The 19595-nt window shown below is 47.5% G+C and overlaps 1 protein-coding gene across 1 annotated transcript in view; it reads right to left on the bottom strand.

Moving 5' to 3' along the window:
• The window catches only part of LOC137305261 (collagen alpha-1(V) chain-like), a 522869-nt gene that overhangs the window by 309196 nt on the left and 194078 nt on the right, over positions 1 to 19595 (bottom strand). Inside the window, exon 4 of the mRNA XM_067974118.1 lies at positions 4364 to 4526. Coding sequence (XP_067830219.1) covers positions 4364 to 4526 — 163 coding nt within the window. The remainder of the gene's footprint in view (positions 1 to 4363; positions 4527 to 19595) is intronic.

The following is a 19595-nucleotide window of genomic DNA, read 5'->3' as shown; positions in this document are numbered from 1 at the left end:
ATGAGATCACCTCTCATTCTTCTAAGTTCCAGAGAGTTAAGGCTCATTCTGCTCAATCTCTCCTCATAAGACAACCCTCTCATCCCAGGAATTAATCTAATGAACCTTTGTTGAACCACCTCCAAGGCAAGTACATCCTTCCTTAGGTAAGGAGACAAAAACTGTACGCAGGACTCCAATTCTGGAGAGCTGGTGACCCTAACTAAAGCTGGTTTCCCTTCTCTGCACCCCCCACCCACCCTCGCAGCCCGTCCTTTCGGGAGGGCACTGACTCATTTGCAAGGGCAATAGGACCCTTCCCCGTGGGCAGAATCCTGCTCCTGCACGCCCCAGTCTTTAATCAAAGTGTAGGGAAGGAGCATCAGAGTGACAGAGAAGCGGAAATCCCCGGTCGCGACGTCCGCTGGCTATTCCAGCGTGGGCGGCATCACAGTCCAAGCCCAGTCCCCTCCCCGCCTGCCAGTTACGGGCACTTTCCAGCAGAGAGCGACGCTGGGCCCGGGGGGACGCTCCTGGCTCCTCTCCCCCTCCTCCAGCCCAGGGACACGGAGGAGGCCAATCCTCAACACCCTGGGCTACCGATTCACCCGGGCTGCGGGGCTTCTCCGACGAGGGGAGTGCAGTCGCTGCTGCGAGGCAGGAAACGCGGCAAATTTACGCACAGCAAGATCCCACAAACAGCACTGTCATCAATGATGGATTATCTGGGGTCTTCTTTTGAGGCATTGGTCGAATGCCAATGAGCAGTCTACGGTTTACGGTAACCCCAGCGGTAAGCAGTCGAGGTGTGGTTCTCCCGCCTGCTTTACTTGGAAGGCGGGGGGGGGGGGGGAGCAGGGAGGGAGGGAGGGGGGAAAGTGTGGGGGAGGGGAGAGGGGGGGAGGCCTAACGCCTGGTCCAAAAACCCAAGGCTGCATCTCCAGAGGACTGTCTCTCCGCAGAGCGAGCATCGGGGCCGGCTCATGGACACTGGCTCTCACCCGGAAGCTGATTCATCCCAGTCATGAGGGAGCTTAAATCAGAAGCTAAAAGGTTTTACATCCGAACAGTCAGGGCCCTTTGGACCGACTCCAACACACAAGAGTGGGGCTTGGAGCCAAGGAGCAGCAGCTACTGGAGGAGGATCAGGAGACTGACCTCTGCTTGGAGCCAGAGCCAAGTCACATCAGTTGGTACATTCCCCGCCACTCCCTCTTCCCACTAATCCCATGAACATTACAGCAACGTGTCCCGGGATCTAAGCTTTCCGGTTGACCCTCTTGGAGCTAACTGGCAGGGAGGTCCACCTTGGCTGTCTTGGAGGGACATTCCCCTGCTCCTTTGAGCAACAAACTGCTTCCAGACAACACGAGACTCCCAGACAAGGGGCCCCCTGCTGGCTGCCTGACCTCAGCGACCCACGGTTGCTATGGCACAAGAGGTTTCGTGTTTTCATGCAGAGCAGGGTTCAGTGTGGGATTGGGAATTACGTCATCCCACAGACACAGTGAGTTCTTCCCTTAGTCGTCCCCGAATTGGAGGGTTTTCTGCCCTTGTATGTCACTGAGCCAAAGAATAAGGTCCGAGCTTCCGCCCGTGGTCCGTACTGAGTTGGCGGGTCTCGTCTGGGACATTGTTGGGGTCGCTAAGGTCGGCCTCAGTGCCCCTTGACGAGAGAGCGGAATCATAAAGAAAAAAACAAAGAATTTCCATCTCTATCGCGTCTTCTATCACCTCAGGACGACCAGAAGCGCTTCGCAGCCAACGAAATAATTTTGAAGTGTAGTCACTATTGTAATGTGGGAAACGCGGCAGCCAATTTGCGCACAGCAAGATCCCACAAACAGCAATCAGATAATGACCAGATCATCTGGGGTTTCCTTTTTTAAGGTGTTGGTTGAGGGATAAATATTGGTCAGAACTCCCCTGCTTTTCTTCGAAATACTGCGTGGGATATTTTGCACCTTGATGGGACAGTGTAGAGGGAGCGTTACTCTGTATCTAACCCGTGCTGTACCTGCCCTGGGAGTGTTTGATGGGACAGTGTAGAGGGAGCTTTACTCCGTATCTAACCCGTGCTGTACCTGCCCTGGGAGTGTTTGATGGGACAGTGTAGAGGGAGCTTTACTCTGTATCTAACCCGTGCTGTACCTGCCCTGGGAGTGTTTGATGGGACAGTGTAGAGGGAGCTATACTCTGTATCTAACCCGTGCTCTACCTGCCCTGGGAGTGTTTGATGGGACAGTGTAGAGGGAGCTTTACTCTGTATCTAACCCGTGCTGTACCTGCCCTGGGAGTGTTTGATGGGACAGTGTAGAGGGAGCTTTACTCTGTATCTAACCCGTGCTGTACCTGCCCTGGGAGTGTTTGATGGGACAGTGTAGAGGGAGCTTTACTCTGTATCTAACCCACGCTGTACCTGCCCTGGGAGTGTTTGATGGGACAGTGTCGAGTGAGCTTTACTCTGTATCTAACCCGTGCTGTACCTGCCCTGGGAGTGTTTGATGGGACAGTGTAGAGGGAGCGTTACTCTGTATCTAACCCGTGCTGTACCTGCCCTGGGAGTGTTTGATGGGACAGTGTAGAGGGAGCTTTACTCTGTATCTAACCCGTGCTGTACCTGCCCTGGGAGTGTTTGATGGGACAGTGTAGAGGGAGCTATACTCTGTATCTAACCCGTGCTCTACCTGCCCTGGGAGTGTTTGATGGGACAGTGTAGAGGGAGCTTTACTCTGTATCTAACCCGTGCTGTACCTGCCCTGGGAGTGTTTGATGGGACAGTGTAGAGGGAGCTTTACTCTGTATCTAACCCGTGCTGTACCTGCCCTGGGAGTGTTTGATGGGACAGTGTAGAGGGAGCTTTACTCTGTATCTAACCCACGCTGTACCTGCCCTGGGAGTGTTTGATGGGACAGTGTCGAGTGAGCTTTACTCTGTATCTAACCCGTGCTGTACCTGCCCTGGGAGTGTTTGATGGGACAGTGTAGAGGGAGCTTTACTCTGTATCTAACCCGTGCTGTACCTGCCCTGGGAGTGTTTGATGGGACAGTGTAGAGGGAGCTTTACTCTGTATCTAACCCGTGCTGTCCCTGCCCTGCGAGTGTTTGATGGGACAGTGTAGAGGGGGCTTTACTCTAGATCAATAGAGATTTTCTTCCCAATCTGCTCTGTGGTTGGAATAAGAAACTTTGGCCGTGTGTTTATGGATGTGGGATTGGAGGGTGAGCTTACATTGACCGTAGAGGGGCCTTGGCATTGCCTACAAGTGCAGCACTTGTTCTGAATCACTCGGCGGGAACTATTTAAGCATGTTCATTGCTTTCTCGGAGATCTCTGCGGCTTTGCAATGTGTTGTGGCCAGGACTGTCCTGCAGATACAACATCAGGTCAGTCGAACAGTTCACGTCTGACTGTGAGGAGTGGAAGGGTGGATGATTTATTTGTCCCTCCCCCGGACCTGAAGATAGTGGGGGTCAATCTTCATCCTACCGCCCGGGTACCAACCACCGCGGATTATCCGCCCGTTATAGAAACAGCCCGAATTTCAGTGCTGTAACGGTTTCTATAACAGGAGGCAGCTTTCACCCCGTCTGTTGAGTTGAAGGTTGACTCTAGTCAATCTTGTTGGGGTACCAGTTCACTGGCGAGCTGCCAGCCACACGCCAATTGGCCGAAAGTTGGGAAAGGTTCTGCTCTCCAGCACTTGTCTCCCCTCACTCCAACAACCAAATGGAAAATAAGCTGAGGTCCAATCAAATTAGCATTGACGTCGATGCTGCAATGCCCCCTTTGCTAACGCTAGGGGTCGCTACAGCTTCACAACTCACTGTCGCCGTCTACTGGCTGCAGTGGAGTACTGCCTCCCGCCAACAGGACTGGGCTCCTCATGAGTCCAGTCAGCTCCCAGTCGTTCGTCCGGAGTAACACTCCCAGCAACGAAAACAACCGCAGGGCTCCACGTAGCATCATTCCTGATTCCCAGAGAGGATCCCAGGAATCGTTCGTCAGCTGCGGATTGCAGACCCGCCCAGGAGACGGGGGAGCTCGCGGGGATCTGGTTTGGAACTGGCAGGGAATGAAGAGTTTCTGGGTGGTTTTCCTGGAAACCAACGGAGGTTCCCCGCCCCCCCACCCCGAGCTCCTTGTCCTTCCCACGGATCGCACGCTAATGAATTGGAGGAAGAAAGCCTGGGGAGAACACTTTGGGCAAACACGATCCCCCTGTCTGTGGGATCTTCCTGTGTGCAAATTGGCTGCTACCCCATTGCAACAGTGGTTACACTTTGAAAAAGCTCCTTATTGGCTGTAAAGTGTTTAGGGAGGTTCTGAAAAGTGCTGTAGAAATACAAGATTGTTCATTTTTCAAGAAGCCTTCAGGTCGTACCTCAAAGACTTCCTCGTCAAGAATCCTGGTTCCGAACACCACAATTCCCTTGGTGTCAACGATGGGTCGGTTACTCCGGGGCAGGGCTTTGGTCAGCATTTTCTTGCAGTCGACAATCATGGTGATTTTCTTCTTCTGGACACTGATAGCGAGTCGATGCCACCTGTCAGTGAGAGAGAGGGAACACAGGGCGGGTCAGTGAGAGAGAGGGAACACAGGGCGGGTCAGTGAGAGAGAGAGAACACAGGGCGGGTCAGTGAGAGAGGGAACACAGGGCAGGTCAGTGAGAGAGAGGGAACACAGGGCGGGTCAGTGAGAGAGAGGGAACACAGGGCGGGTCAGTGAGAGAGAGAACACAGGGCGGGTCAGTGAGAGAGAGGGAACACAGGGCGGGTCAGTGAGAGAGAGAGAACACAGGGCGGGTCAGTGAGAGAGAGAACACAGGGCGGGTCAGTGAGAGAGAGGGAACACAGGGCGGGTCAGTGAGAGAGAGAGAACACAGGGCGGGTCAGTGAGAGAGGGAACACAGGGCGGGTCAGTGAGAGAGGGAACACAGGGCGGGTCAGTGAGAGAGAGGGAACACAGGGCGGGTCAGTGAGAGAGAGGGAACACAGGGCGGGTCAGTGAGAGAGAGGGAACACAGGGCGGGTCAGTGAGAGAGAGGGAACACAGGGCGGGTCAGTGAGAGAGAGGGAACACAGGGCGGGTCAGTGAGAGAGAGGGAACACAGGGCGGGTCAGTGAGAGAGAGAGGGAACACAGGGCGGGTCAGTGAGAGAGGGAACACAGGGCGGGTCAGTGAGAGAAAGAGAACACAGGGCGGGTCAGTGAGAGAGAGGGAACACAGGGCGGGTCAGTGAGAGAGAGGGAACACAGGGCGGGTCAGTGAGAGAGAGGGAACACAGGGCGGGTCAGTGAGAGAGGGAACACAGGGCGGGTCAGTGAGAGAGGGAGGGAACACAGGGCGGGTCAGTGAGAGAGGGAACACAGGGCGGGTCAGTGAGAGAGAGGGAACACAGGGCGGGTCAGTGAGAGAGAGAGAACACAGGGCGGGTCAGTGAGAGAGAGGGAACACAGGGCGGGTCAGTGAGAGAGGGAACACAGGGCGGGTCAGTGAGAGAGAGGGAACACAGGGCGGGTCAGTGAGAGAGAGAGGGAACACAGGGCGGGTCAGTGAGAGAGAGGGAACACAGGGCGGGTCAGTGAGAGAGGGAACACAGGGCGGGTCAGTGAGAGAGGGAACACAGGGCGGGTCAGTGAGAGAGGGAACACAGGGCGGGTCAGTGAGAGAGGGAACACAGGGCGGGTCAGTGAGAGAGAGAACACAGGGCGGGTCAGTGAGAGAGAGGGAACACAGGGCGGGTCAGTGAGAGAGAGGGAACACAGGGCAGGTCAGTGAGAGAGGGAACACAGGGCAGGTCAGTGAGAGAGAGGGAACACAGGGCGGGTCAGTGAGAGAGAGGGAACACAGGGCGGGTCAGTGAGAGAGAGGGAACACAGGGCGGGTCAGTGAGAGAGAGGGAACACAGGGCGGGTCAGTGAGAGAGAGGGAACACAGGGCGGGTCAGTGAGAGAGAAGGAACACAGGGCGGGTCAGTGAGAGAGAGGGAACACAGGGCGGGTCAGTGAGAGAGAGAACACAGGGCGGGTCAGTGAGAGAGAGGGAACACAGGGCGGGTCAGTGAGAGAGAGGGAACACAGGGCGGGTCAGTGTGAGAGGGAACACAGGGCGGGTCAGTGTGAGAGGGAACACAGGGCGGGTCAGTGAGAGAGAGAACACAGGGCGGGTCAGTGAGAGAGAGAACACAGGGCGGGTCAGTGAGAGAGAGAACACAGGGCGGGTCAGTGAGAGAGAGAACACAGGGCGGGTCAGTGAGAGAGAGGGAACACAGGGCGGGTCAGTGAGAGAGAGAACACAGGGCGGGTCAGTGAGAGAGAGGGAACACAGGGCGGGTCAGTGAGAGAGAGGGAACACAGGGCGGGTCAGTGAGAGAGAGGGAACACAGGGCGGGTCAGTGAGAGAGAGGGAACACAGGGCGGGTCAGTGAGAGAGAGGGAACACAGGGCGGGTCAGTGAGAGAGAGAACACAGGGCGGGTCAGTGAGAGAGAGGGAACACAGGGCGGGTCAGTGAGAGAGAGGGAACACAGGGCGGGTCAGTGAGAGAGAGGGAACACAGGGCGGGTCAGTGAGAGAGGGAACACAGGGCGGGTCAGTGTGAGAGGGAACACAGGGCGGGTCAGTGTGAGAGGGAACACAGGGCGGGTCAGTGAGAGAGAGAACACAGGGCGGGTCAGTGAGAGAGAGAACACAGGGCGGGTCAGTGAGAGAGAGAACACAGGGCGGGTCAGTGAGAGAGAGAACACAGGGCGGGTCAGTGAGAGAGAGAACACAGGGCGGGTCAGTGAGAGAGAGAACACAGGGCGGGTCAGTGAGAGAGAGAACACAGGGCGGGTCAGTGAGAGAGAGGGAACACAGGGCGGGTCAGTGAGAGAGAGAACACAGGGCGGGTCAGTGAGAGAGAGAACACAGGGCGGGTCAGTGAGAGAGAGGGAACACAGGGCGGGTCAGTGAGAGAGGGAACACAGGGCGGGTCAGTGAGAGAGGGAACACAGGGCGGGTCAGTGAGAGAGAGAGGGAACACAGGGCGGGTCAGTGAGAGAGAGGGAACACAGGGCGGGTCAGTGAGAGAGAGGGAACACAGGGCGGGTCAGTGAGAGAGAGAACACAGGGCGGGTCAGTGAGAGAGAGAACACAGGGCGGGTCAGTGAGAGAGAGAACACAGGGCGGGTCAGTGAGAGAGAGGGAACACAGGGCGGGTCAGTGAGAGAGAGGGAACACAGGGCGGGTCAGTGAGAGAGAGAACACAGGGCGGGTCAGTGAGAGAGAGAACACAGGGCGGGTCAGTGAGAGAGGGAACACAGGGCGGGTCAGTGAGAGAGGGAACACAGGGCAGGTCAGTGAGAGAGAGAACACAGGGCGGGTCAGTGAGAGAGGGAACACAGGGCGGGTCAGTGAGAGAGAGAACACAGGGGGGGTCAGTGAGAGAGAGAACACAGGGCGTCAGTGAGAGAGGGAACACAGTGGGGGTCAGTGAGAGAGAGGGAACACAGGGCGGGTCAGTGAGAGAGAGGGAACACAGGGCAGGTCAGTGAGAGAGGGGGAACACAGGGCAGGTCAGTGAGAGAGGGAACACAGGGCAGGTCAGTGAGAGAGGGAACACAGGGCGGGTCAGTGAGAGAGGGAACACAGGGCGGGTCAGTGAGAGAGGGAACACAGGGCAGGTCAGTGAGAGAGGGAACACAGGGCGGGTCAGTGAGAGAGGGAACACAGGGCGGGTCAGTGAGAGAGGGAACACAGGGCGGGTCAGTGAGAGAGGGAACACAGGGCGGGTCAGTGAGAGAGAGAGAACACAGGGCGGGTCAGTGAGAGAGAGAGAACACAGTGGGGGTCAGTGAGAGAGGGAACACAGGGCGGGTCAGTGAGAGGGAACACAGGGTGGGTCAGTGAGAGAGGGAACACAGGGCGGGTCAGTGAGAGAGAGAACACAGGGCGGGTCAGTGAGAGAGGGAACACAGGGCGGGTCAGTGAGAGAGAGAGAACACAGGGCGGGTCAGTGAGAGAGGGAACACAGGGCGGGTCAGTGAGAGAGGGAACACAGGGCGGGTCAGTGAGAGAGAGAACACAGGGCGGGTCAGTGAGAGAGAGGGAACACAGGGCGGGTCAGTGAGAGAGGGAACACAGGGCGGGTCAGTGAGAGAGAGGGAACACAGGGCGGGTCAGTGAGAGAGAGGGAACACAGGGCGGGTCAGTGAGAGAGGGAACACAGGGTGGGTCAGTGAGAGAGGGAACACAGGGCGGGTCAGTGAGAGAGGGAACACAGTGCCGGTCACTGAGAGAGGGAACACAGGGCCGGTCACTGAGAGAGGGAACACAGGGCCGGTCACTGAGAGAGGGAACACAGAGCGGACACAAACTGAGAGGAATACACCGACACAGATACAGCCAGGCACACCCGTCGAGAATTAAATTGGGCATGATTTGACCCCGAGCCAGGAAGGGTGCGAGGAGTTCAAATTGTGGACAGGAAACCCGGAATCACAGCTTTCCCAGAGTCTCTACGATTTTGATGTAAGGACGTCTTTTATTTTTTTATTGTCGGTTTGTCGTCCGATCGGCTGGCCTGATTGACAGGCTTATATTTGGCAGGAAAAATAAATAAGCAAAATATTATTTGAACGGAGAAATACTACAAAATGCTGCGGTACAGAGGGATCTGGGTGTCCTCGTACATGAAACACAAAAAGTCAACATACTGGAGCAGCAGGTAATCCGGAAGGCAAACGGAATATTGGCCTTTATTTCTAGGGGGATGGAGTATAAAAGCAGGGAAGTCATGCTACAACTGTACAGGGTGCTGGTGAGACCACACCTGGAGTACTGCATACAGTTCTGGTGCCCTTATTTAAGGAAGGACATACTTGCATTGGAGGCAGTTCAGAGAAGGTTCACTCGGTTGATTCCGGGTATGGAAGGGTTGTCTTATGAGGAAAGATTGAACAGGTTGGGTCTATACTCATTGGAGTTTCGAAGAATGAGAGGAGATCTTATTGAAACATACAAGATTCTGAGGGGACTCGATAGGGTAGATGCTGAGAGGATGTTACCCTCATGGGGGAATCTAAAACTAGGGGGCATAGTCTCAGAATAAGGGGTTGCCCGTTTAAGACGGAAATGAGGAGGAATTTCTTCTCCCAGAGGGTCGTGAATCTTTGGAATTCTTTACCCCAAAAAGCTGTGGAGGCTGAGTCACTGAATACATTCAAGGCTGAGTTAGAGAAATTTTTGATCAGCAAGGATATGGGGAAAGGGCAGGAAAGTGGGGTTGAGGTAAAAATCAGATCAGCCATGATCTCATTGAAGGGCGGAGCAGGCTCGAGGGGCCGAATGGCCCACTCCTGCTCCTATCTCTTATGGTCTTGTGGCTGGTCTCAGACGGACGGGAGAGCAGCCAGGGAGAAAAACTTAAGTCTTCAGGTAAGTTTCTGATTGTGTGGAGACGGGGAGGGGGGGGCATGGGTGGCATGTGGCATTGATTGGCATGGGTGGGCACGGGGACATGGGGGCACCGATGCGCATGGGTGGGCATCGTGGGGGGAGTCAGTCATGGGGGGAGGGATCGGGGGTCAGTCACGGAGTGGGGTGTCAAGATCGGGGGTCATTGCAGGGGGTCTGCGATCGTTGGGGGGATCGGGTGTCATCACAGGGTTCCGCGATCATTGGGTTCCGGGATCAGGGGTCATCGCGGGGGTCTGCACTCGTTGGGGGGGTCGGGGGTCATCGCGGGGGTCTGCACTCGTTGGGGGGGTCGGGGGTCATCACAGGGGTCCGCGATCGTTGGAGGTGTAAGGTGTCATCGTGGGGGTCCGCGATCGTTGGGTGGGGGGCGGTCAGAGATCGGGGGTGGGAGGTCCGCGATCATTGTGGGGTCGCTACAGGTAGGCTCGTTAGGCTGCGGGCCCACAGGCTGTGCCAGAAATGCGGTTCCCTGCAGTTTGAGGCCTTCTCACCTCCCCTCACATGGCGAGAAGGAGAAGACCCGGGAATCCCGGCCCCCAGTGGGTGCAATTGCAAAATCTGTAAAAATGGAGGCTCGCAGCCTCCTTGAAAGGGTTTCGTCACCAACCCACCTCCTGGGAGTGAGTTGGTTGCCTGCCCCTCGTCCCACCCCGGTGAAAACCAGAAAACGCCGGTTGGAGACGGGTCTGAAATGGTTGTGATTTTCAATGACCCCCCTCCCCCAACCCACCCATTTTTCAATGTTGAAATCGTGCCCATAGAAACAGACAGACACGTAGAGAAATATACAGACATAGTTACAGACAGACACACAGAGAAATATACCGACATAAAAACAGACAGACACAGAAAAATACAGACAGAGAAACAGACAGTTACACAGAGAAATATACAGACATGGAAACAGACACGTAGAGAAATATACAGACATAGAAACAGACAGACACACAGAGAAATATACCGACATAAAAACAGACAGACACAGAGAAAAATACAGACACAGAAACAGACAGACACACAGAGCAATATACCGAAACAGAATCAGAAAGACACACAGAGAAATACATAGACATAGAAACAGACAGACACACATGTAGAGAAAGACATAGATATAGAAACAGACACACATAGAGAGATATACAAACATACAAACAGACAGACACAGAGATAAATACAGAAGCAGAAACAGAAAGATGCACACGTAGAGAAATACATAGACACAGAAACAGCCAGATAGAAACGTAGAGAAATTTACAGATACAGAAAAATACAGACACAAATGTCGAGGAATAAACAGACACAGAAATACAGACACCTAGAGGATTACAGAGACATGGAAACAGAGACACACACACACGGAAATACACAGAAACAGATATAGTGAGACACTCTCGTAGGGAAATATAGAGATACAGAAACAGACAGACATAAAGAGAGAAATATACAGATATAGAAATAGACAAACACATATGTACAGCAATAAACAAAAATAGAAACAGGCAGAAACACCTGTAGAGAAATGCATATACACAGAAAAAAAGGGACAAACACATAACAAATTACACAGATAGAGATACAGACAGACACAAACATAGAGAAATACTCAGGTACAGAAACAGACAGATACACATGAAGAAAAATATACAAACATAGAAACAGACAGACATGTAGAGAGAATACATAAACATAGAAACAGAAAGACACGTAGAGAAATACACAGATATAGAAACAGACACACATGTAGAGAAATACACGGACACTGAAACAGACAGACACACAAGTAGAGAAATACATAGAATTAGACAGACACACAGGGGAAAACACAGACACAGAAACAGTCGGATACACACGTAGATAAAGAAACAAACATTCAAATGGACAGGTACAAACAGAGAAATATACAGAAGCGGAAATAGAAAGATGCACACATGGAGAAATACACAAACATAGAAACAGACGGTCACATAGGGATATATAGAGATACATAGGGATATATAGAGATATCAAAACAGAAAGATACGCATGTAGAGAAATACACAGACACACAGAAAAATATATAGCCAGAAGAACGGACAGACACACATGTAAGGAAATACACAAAAACAGAAACAGACAGACACACATGTAGAGAAATAAGCAAACATAGAAACAGACAAACACACACGTAGGGAAATATACAGGCTCTGAAACAGATGGACATACGTAAAGAAATATACAGACATAGAAACACATAGAGACATGGAGATAAATATACAGATATAGAAGCAGACAAACACACATGTAGAGAAATACACAGCCATCGAAACAGACAGACAGACATAAAAAATACACAACCGTAGAGTCAGACACACACACACACATAGAGAAATATAGGAACATACAAACAGACAGACACACAGGTAGAGAAATGTACAGATACAGAAACAGGCAGATGAACACACAGAAATTACACAGACACAGAAGTAGATAGACACATAGGGAAATATACAGACATCAAAACAGACAGACACGCATGTAGAAACATACAGATATGGAAACAGACAGACCACACGCAGAGAAATATACAGACACAGAAACGGACAGACACACACATGGAGAAATACATGGACACAGAAACAGAGAGACATAGCGAAATATACAGATACAGAAACAGCCAGAGACGCACAGAGAAATATTCAAAAATAGAAACAGAATGGCACACAGAAAAATGCATAGCCATAGAAACAGACAGATACACACGTAGAGAAATACACAGACATAGAAACACACAGGCACACACGTAGAGAGATACACAGACATGGAAACACACAGACACACACGTAGAGAAATACACAGACATAGAAACACATCAAAGACAGACACAGAGAAATAAACAGCCACAGCTCAGACACACACCCACGTTAAGAATTACACAAACATACAAATGGACAGACACAAACAAAGAAATATGCAGATAAAGAAAATGACAGATACAAACAGAGAAATACACAGATACAGAAACAGACGGACACTCACAGAGAAATGCACAGGCATAAAAACAGACAGACACAGGGAAATATACAGACATCGGAACAGACACATGCGTAGAGAAATACAGACAGAAACACACGTAGAGAAATACACAGATATAGAAACAGGCAGACACACATGTAGAGAAGTACATAAAAATAGAAAAAGACAGACACACACATCGGGAAATATACAGACACAGAAACATACCGACACACACATAGAGAAATACACAGATATAGAAACATATACGAACATACAAACGGACAGGCACAAACGGGGAAATATACAGAAACGGAAACTGAAGGATGTACATGTGGAGAAACAGACTGAAACAGGAACAGAAACAGTCAGACTCACACGTAGAGAAATACCGAGACATGGAAACAGACACACACACACAAACAGAAATACACAGAAACAGATAAAGTGTGACACACACACAGAGAAACACACAGATAGAGAAAATGCCAGAGACACAGAGAAAAATACGAAGACATAGAAACAGACAGACTCACATGTAGAGAAATACACGACGTAGAACAGACAGACAGACACACACGTACAGAAATACACAGAAATAGAAGCTGACAGACACACATATGGAGAAATACATAAACATTTAAACAGACAGACAAACACGTAGAGAAATAAACACACATAGAAACAGACAGATACACATGTAGGGATATATAGAGACCATCGAAACAGACAGACACGCACAGAGAAATACACAGAGACAGAAACAGACAGACTGACATGTAGAGAAATATACAGTCAATGAAATAGACAGACATTGAGAAATATACAAACGTAGAAACAGACAGATGCACAGAGAAATACAGATATAGAAACAGACAGACACACACGTAGATAAATACTCTGACACAGAAACAGACACACACACGCAGCGAAATACACAGACAGATCATACACAAATGTAGAGAAATACACAGATATTGAAACAGATGGACACACGCATTGAGAAATGCACAGACGTAGAAACAGATAGACACAGAGGGAAATATACAGACATCGGAACAGACACACGGGTAGAGAACAATAGAGACACAGAAACACACAGACACACACATCGAGAAATACACAGATATAGAAACAGACTGACACTAACTTATAGAGAAATATACAGACCTACAAAGAGACAGACAAACATGTAGAGACATACATAAAAATAGGAAAAGACAGACACGCACACATCAGGAAATATACAGACACAGAAACAGACAGACACACACGTAGAGAAATACACAGACATAGAAATGGACAGATACATGTTCAGAAATATACCAACATAGAAACGGACAGATACACAGAAATACACAGACATAGAAACAGACAGACACACACAGAGAAATAAACAGCCACAGCTCAGACCCACACCCACGTTGAGAATTACACAAACATACAAATGGACAGACACAAACAAATATGCAGATAAAGAAAATGACAGAAATAAACAGAGAGAAATACACAGATACAGAAACAGACGGACACGCACAGAGAAATGCACAGGCATAGAAACAGACAGACACAGAGGGAAATATACAGACATCGGAACAGGCACATGCGTAGAGAAATACAGAGACACAGAAACACGTAGAGAAATACACAGATATAGAAACAGGCAGACACACACGTAGAGAAATACACAAACATAGGAAAAGACAGACAAACACATCGGGAAATATACAGACACAGAAACATACAGACACATGTAGAGGAATACACAGACATAGAGAAAGACCCACACACACGTAGGAAAATATACGAACATACAAATGGACAGGCACAATCAGGGAAATATACAGAAACAGAAACTGAAGAATGTACATGTGGAGAAACGGACTGAAACAGGAACAGAAAGAGTCAGACTCACGTAGAGAAATACCGAGACATGGAAACAGATGCACACACACGAATAGAAATACACAGAAACAGATACAGTGTGATACACACAGAGAAATACACAGATACAGAAAAACACAGACACACACGTAGAGAAATATACAGGTAGAGACACAGACAGACTTACACATAGCAAAATACACAGACATAGAACAGACAGACACACAGAGAGAGATACACAAACATAGAATCAGACAGGCACGTGGGGCAATACATCGACAAAGAAAGACAGACACAAACCTACAGCAATACACAGACATAGAAGCTGATAGACACACAGAGAAATACATAAACATTTAAACAGACAGACAAACACGTAGAGAAATAAACAATAGAAACAGACAGACACACAGGTAGAGAAATACACAGATATAGAAACAGACCCACACACGTAGGGAAATACACAGACACACGTAGAAAAATATAGACCCTTAAGAACAGACAGACACACATGTAGAGAAATACACAGACGCTGAAACAAATGGACATACAAAGAAATACACAGACATAGAAAGAAATATACAGATATAGAATCAGACAAACACACATTTAGAGAAATACACAGCCATAGAAACAGAGACACATAGGGAAATATACAGACATCAAAACAGACAGACACGCATGTAGAAAAATATACAGATACAGAAACAGGCAGACCACACGCAGAGAAATACATAGACAATCAGAAACAGACAGACAAACATCGAGAAATACACAAACATACAAAAAGACAAACAAACAAGTAGATAAATACACAGACATAGAAACAGACAGACATATAGAAAAATACATATAAATAGATAAAGACAGACACACACATCGGGAAATATACAGACACAGAAACAGTCAGACTCACGTAGAGAAATACCGAGACATGAAAACAGACGCACACACACAAATAGAAATACACAGAAATAGATACAGTGTGACATACACACAGAGAAATACACAGATACAGAAAAACATAGACACACACGTAGAGAAATATACAGGTAGAGACACAGACAGACTTACACGTAGCAAAATACACAGACAAAGAACAGACAGACACACACAGAGAGATACACAAACATAGAATCAGACAGGCACGTGGGGCAATACATCGACAAAGAAAGACAGACACAAACCTACAGACACACACATCGCAAAATATAGAGACACAGAAACATACAGACACACACGTAGAAAAATACACAGATATAGAAACAGACAGACACACACGTAGAAAAATATACGAAAATACAAACATACAGGCACAATCAGGGAAATATATGGAAACTGAAGGATGTACACGTGGAGAAATAGACTGAAACAGGAACAGAAACAGTCAGACTCACACATAGACAAATACCGAGACATGGAAACAGACACACACACACAAACAGAAATACACAGAAACAGATACAGTGTGACACACACATAGCGAAATACACAGATACAGAAAATGTCAGAGACACAGAAAAATACGAAGACATAGAAACAGACAGATTCACACGTAGAGAAATACACGACATAGAACAGACAGACACACACGTACAGAAATACACAGGTAGAGACACAGACCGACTTATGCATAGCAAAATACACAGACATAGAACAGACAGACACACACACAGAGATACACAAACATAGAAACAGACAGGTACGTGGGGCAATACATCGACGAAGAAACAGACAGACCACAAACCTACAGAAATACACAAGCATAGAAGCTGACAGACACACATATGGAGAAATACATAAACATTTAAACAGACAGACAAACACGTAGAGAAATAAACACGCATAGAAACAGACAGACACGCATGTAGGGATATATAGAGACATCGAAACAGACAGACACGCACAGAGACAGAAGCAGACAGGCTGACATGTAGAAAAAGACACAGACACGGAAACAGAAAACACACGCTGAGATATACACAGACTTGGAAACAGACACACAAACACGTAGAAAAATATACGAACATACAAACGGACAGGCACAAACAGGGAAATATACAGAAACGGAAACTGAAGGATGTACACGTGGAGAAACAGACTGAAACAGGAACAGAAACAGTCAGACTCACACGTAGAGAAATATAGAAACAGAAAAAGAGAAACAAACACAGAGAAATAGACAGACACAGAAAAGACAGACATATATGTAGAGAAATACACAGATAGGGATACAGACAGACTCACACATTGAAAAATACACGGACATAGAACAGACAGATACGTAAAGAAATACATCGACATAGAAATAGACAGAAACAAACCTAGGGAAATACACAGACATAGAAACAGACAGACAAACACATGGAGAGATATATAAACATAGAAACAAATACGCAGAGAAATAAACAGACAGACACACTTGCAGAGAAATAAACAGACGTAGAAACAGACAGACACACACGTAAAGAAATACACAGATATAGAAACAGACAGACACGTGGAGTAATCGACAGACATAGAAACGGACAGACACACTTGTAGAGAAATACACAGACACAGATACAGAAAGACAGAGACAGGGAAATACACAGCCATAGATTCAGACACACACACACGTAGAGAGTTACACAAACATACAGACAGACACAAATCAAGAAATATACACGTACAAAAAATGACAGACACACAGAGGGAAACACAAAGATACAGAAGCAGACAGAGGCACAAGTAGAGTAGCCCACAGATTTGGGAACAGACATACGCATATGTAGAGAAATACACAGATATAGAAACAGACGGACACGTAGAAAAATATATAGATATAGAAACAGATAGACACGTAGAGAAATATACAGACACAGAAACAGACAGAGACACACACGTAGAGAAATATACAGACATAGAAACAGACAGACACACACGTAAAGAAATACACAGATACAGAAACAGACACACACGTAGAGTAATCGACAGACATAGAAACAGGCAGATACAGAGAAATACACAGATTTCGAAACTGACAGACACACATGTAGAGAAATACACAGATACACGTAGAGAAGTATACAGACAATAGAAGCAGACAGACACACACGTAGAGAAATACACAGACACAGAAACAGACAGACACACACGTAGAGAAATACACAGACATAGAAACACACAGACACACACGTAGAGAAATACACAGACACAGAAACAGACAGACTTCCAAGTTGAGAAATACACAGATATTAAAAAAGTCAAACACACAGTAGGGAATTACATAGTAATAGAAACAGACAGACACACAGGTAGAGAAATACACAGACTTAGAAACAGACTGAAACAGAGAAATACATAAACAAAAAAACAGACACACACAGAAATACACAACCATACAAACAGACACACAGAGAAATATACAGAAATTGAAACAGACACACACACACACGTAGAGAAATACACAGACATGGAAACAGAAAGACACACACATGGAGAAATATACAGACATAGAAACAGATGGATACATAGGGAAATATACAGATATCAAACAGACAGTTACGCACATAGAGAAAAACACAAAAATAAAAACAGAAAGACACACAGGGAAATACACAGCCATAAGAACACACAGACACACACGTAGAGAAATACATAGTCCTAGAAATAGACAGATACACAGAGAAATACACAGATATAGAAACAGACAGATTCATAGGGGGTGATTTTAACCCCCAAGAACGGGTGGGTTGGGGGCGGGTGGGAGTTGAAAATAGTTGTTTTTTGGGTCGCAACTGCAACCCGGCTTTATTTCCAGGTTTAACATCAGTGCGGAAAAGTCCAGGCTTCCCACTGGGGAATGCAAAGTCCAAAAATTTTGCAGTTGTGGCCCAAAAAAACAACTATTTTCAACTCCCACCCGCCCCCAACCCACCCGTTCTTGGGGGTTTAAATCACCCCCCTAGAAACAAATACACAGATACAGGTAGAGAAATATACAGACATAGAAACAGACAGACATGAACATAGAGAAATATACAGACATAGAAACGGAGAGACATAGAAACAGATAGACACACATGTAGAGCAATACAGATATTGAAATAGACACACACAGAGAAATTCACAGACACAGAAACAGACAAGCACACACACAGAAGTACACAGATATAGAAACAGACAGACACACGTTGAGAAATATACAGACATAGAAACAGACAGACACACACGTAGAGAACTACACAACGAAAGAAACAGACAGACACACACGGAGAGTAATAGACAGACATAGAAACAGACAGACATACACGTAAACAAATACACAGATACATGTAGAGAAATGTACAGACACAGAAACAGACAGAGGCACATGTAGAAAAGTAAACAGACGTGGAAATAAACAGACACATACATAGAAACAGGCAGACACATACGTAAAGAAATACACAGACACAGAAAAAGGCTGACGCACATGTAGAGAGATACACAGACACAGAAACAGACAAACACGCACACAGAAATATACAGAAATAGAAAGACAGACACACACCGAGAAATACACAGACACGGAAACAGACAAGCAAACACAGAGAAATACACAGACATAGAAACAGACAGGTAGAGAAATACAGACATGGAAATAGACAGACAGACGTTGAGAAATATACAGACATAAAAACAGAAAGATACACAGAAATACACAGACATAGAAACAGACACACACACGTAGAGAATTACACAATGAAAGAAACAGACAGACACTTGTAGAGTAATAGATGGACATAGAAACAGACAGATAGACATCTAGAGAAATACACAGATACAGAAACAGACAGACACATGTAGAGAAATATACAGACATAGAAATAGACACAGACTTGTTGAGAAATACACAGGAATAGAAACAGACAGGCACACAAGTAAGGACATACACAGACACAGAAAAGGACAGATGCACAGGTGGTGAAATATACAGACACAGAAACAAATACACACACAGAAGCACACAGAAATAGAAACATTCACACACACACATAAAAACATACAGGTAGAGAAATACACAGACATAGAAACAGACAGATACGCATTGAAAAATATACAGTGATAGAAACAGTCAGATACACAGAGAAATACACAGATATAGAAACAGACAGTCACACACGTAAAGAAATACACAAATATTGGAAAAGGCAAACACACACAGAGAAACAGACAGACACAGAAATAAAGAAGCGTAGAAACAGACAGACACGTAGAAACAGACAAACACACACGTTGAGAAATACACAGAAATAG

The sequence above is a fragment of the Heptranchias perlo genome, chromosome 39 (genome assembly GCF_035084215.1).
Source record: "Heptranchias perlo isolate sHepPer1 chromosome 39, sHepPer1.hap1, whole genome shotgun sequence".
NCBI classification, from domain to species: domain Eukaryota; kingdom Metazoa; phylum Chordata; class Chondrichthyes; order Hexanchiformes; family Hexanchidae; genus Heptranchias; species Heptranchias perlo.
The sequence above is the reverse complement of the archived record's forward strand: the minus strand, read 5'-3'. Positions and strand labels throughout refer to the sequence as shown.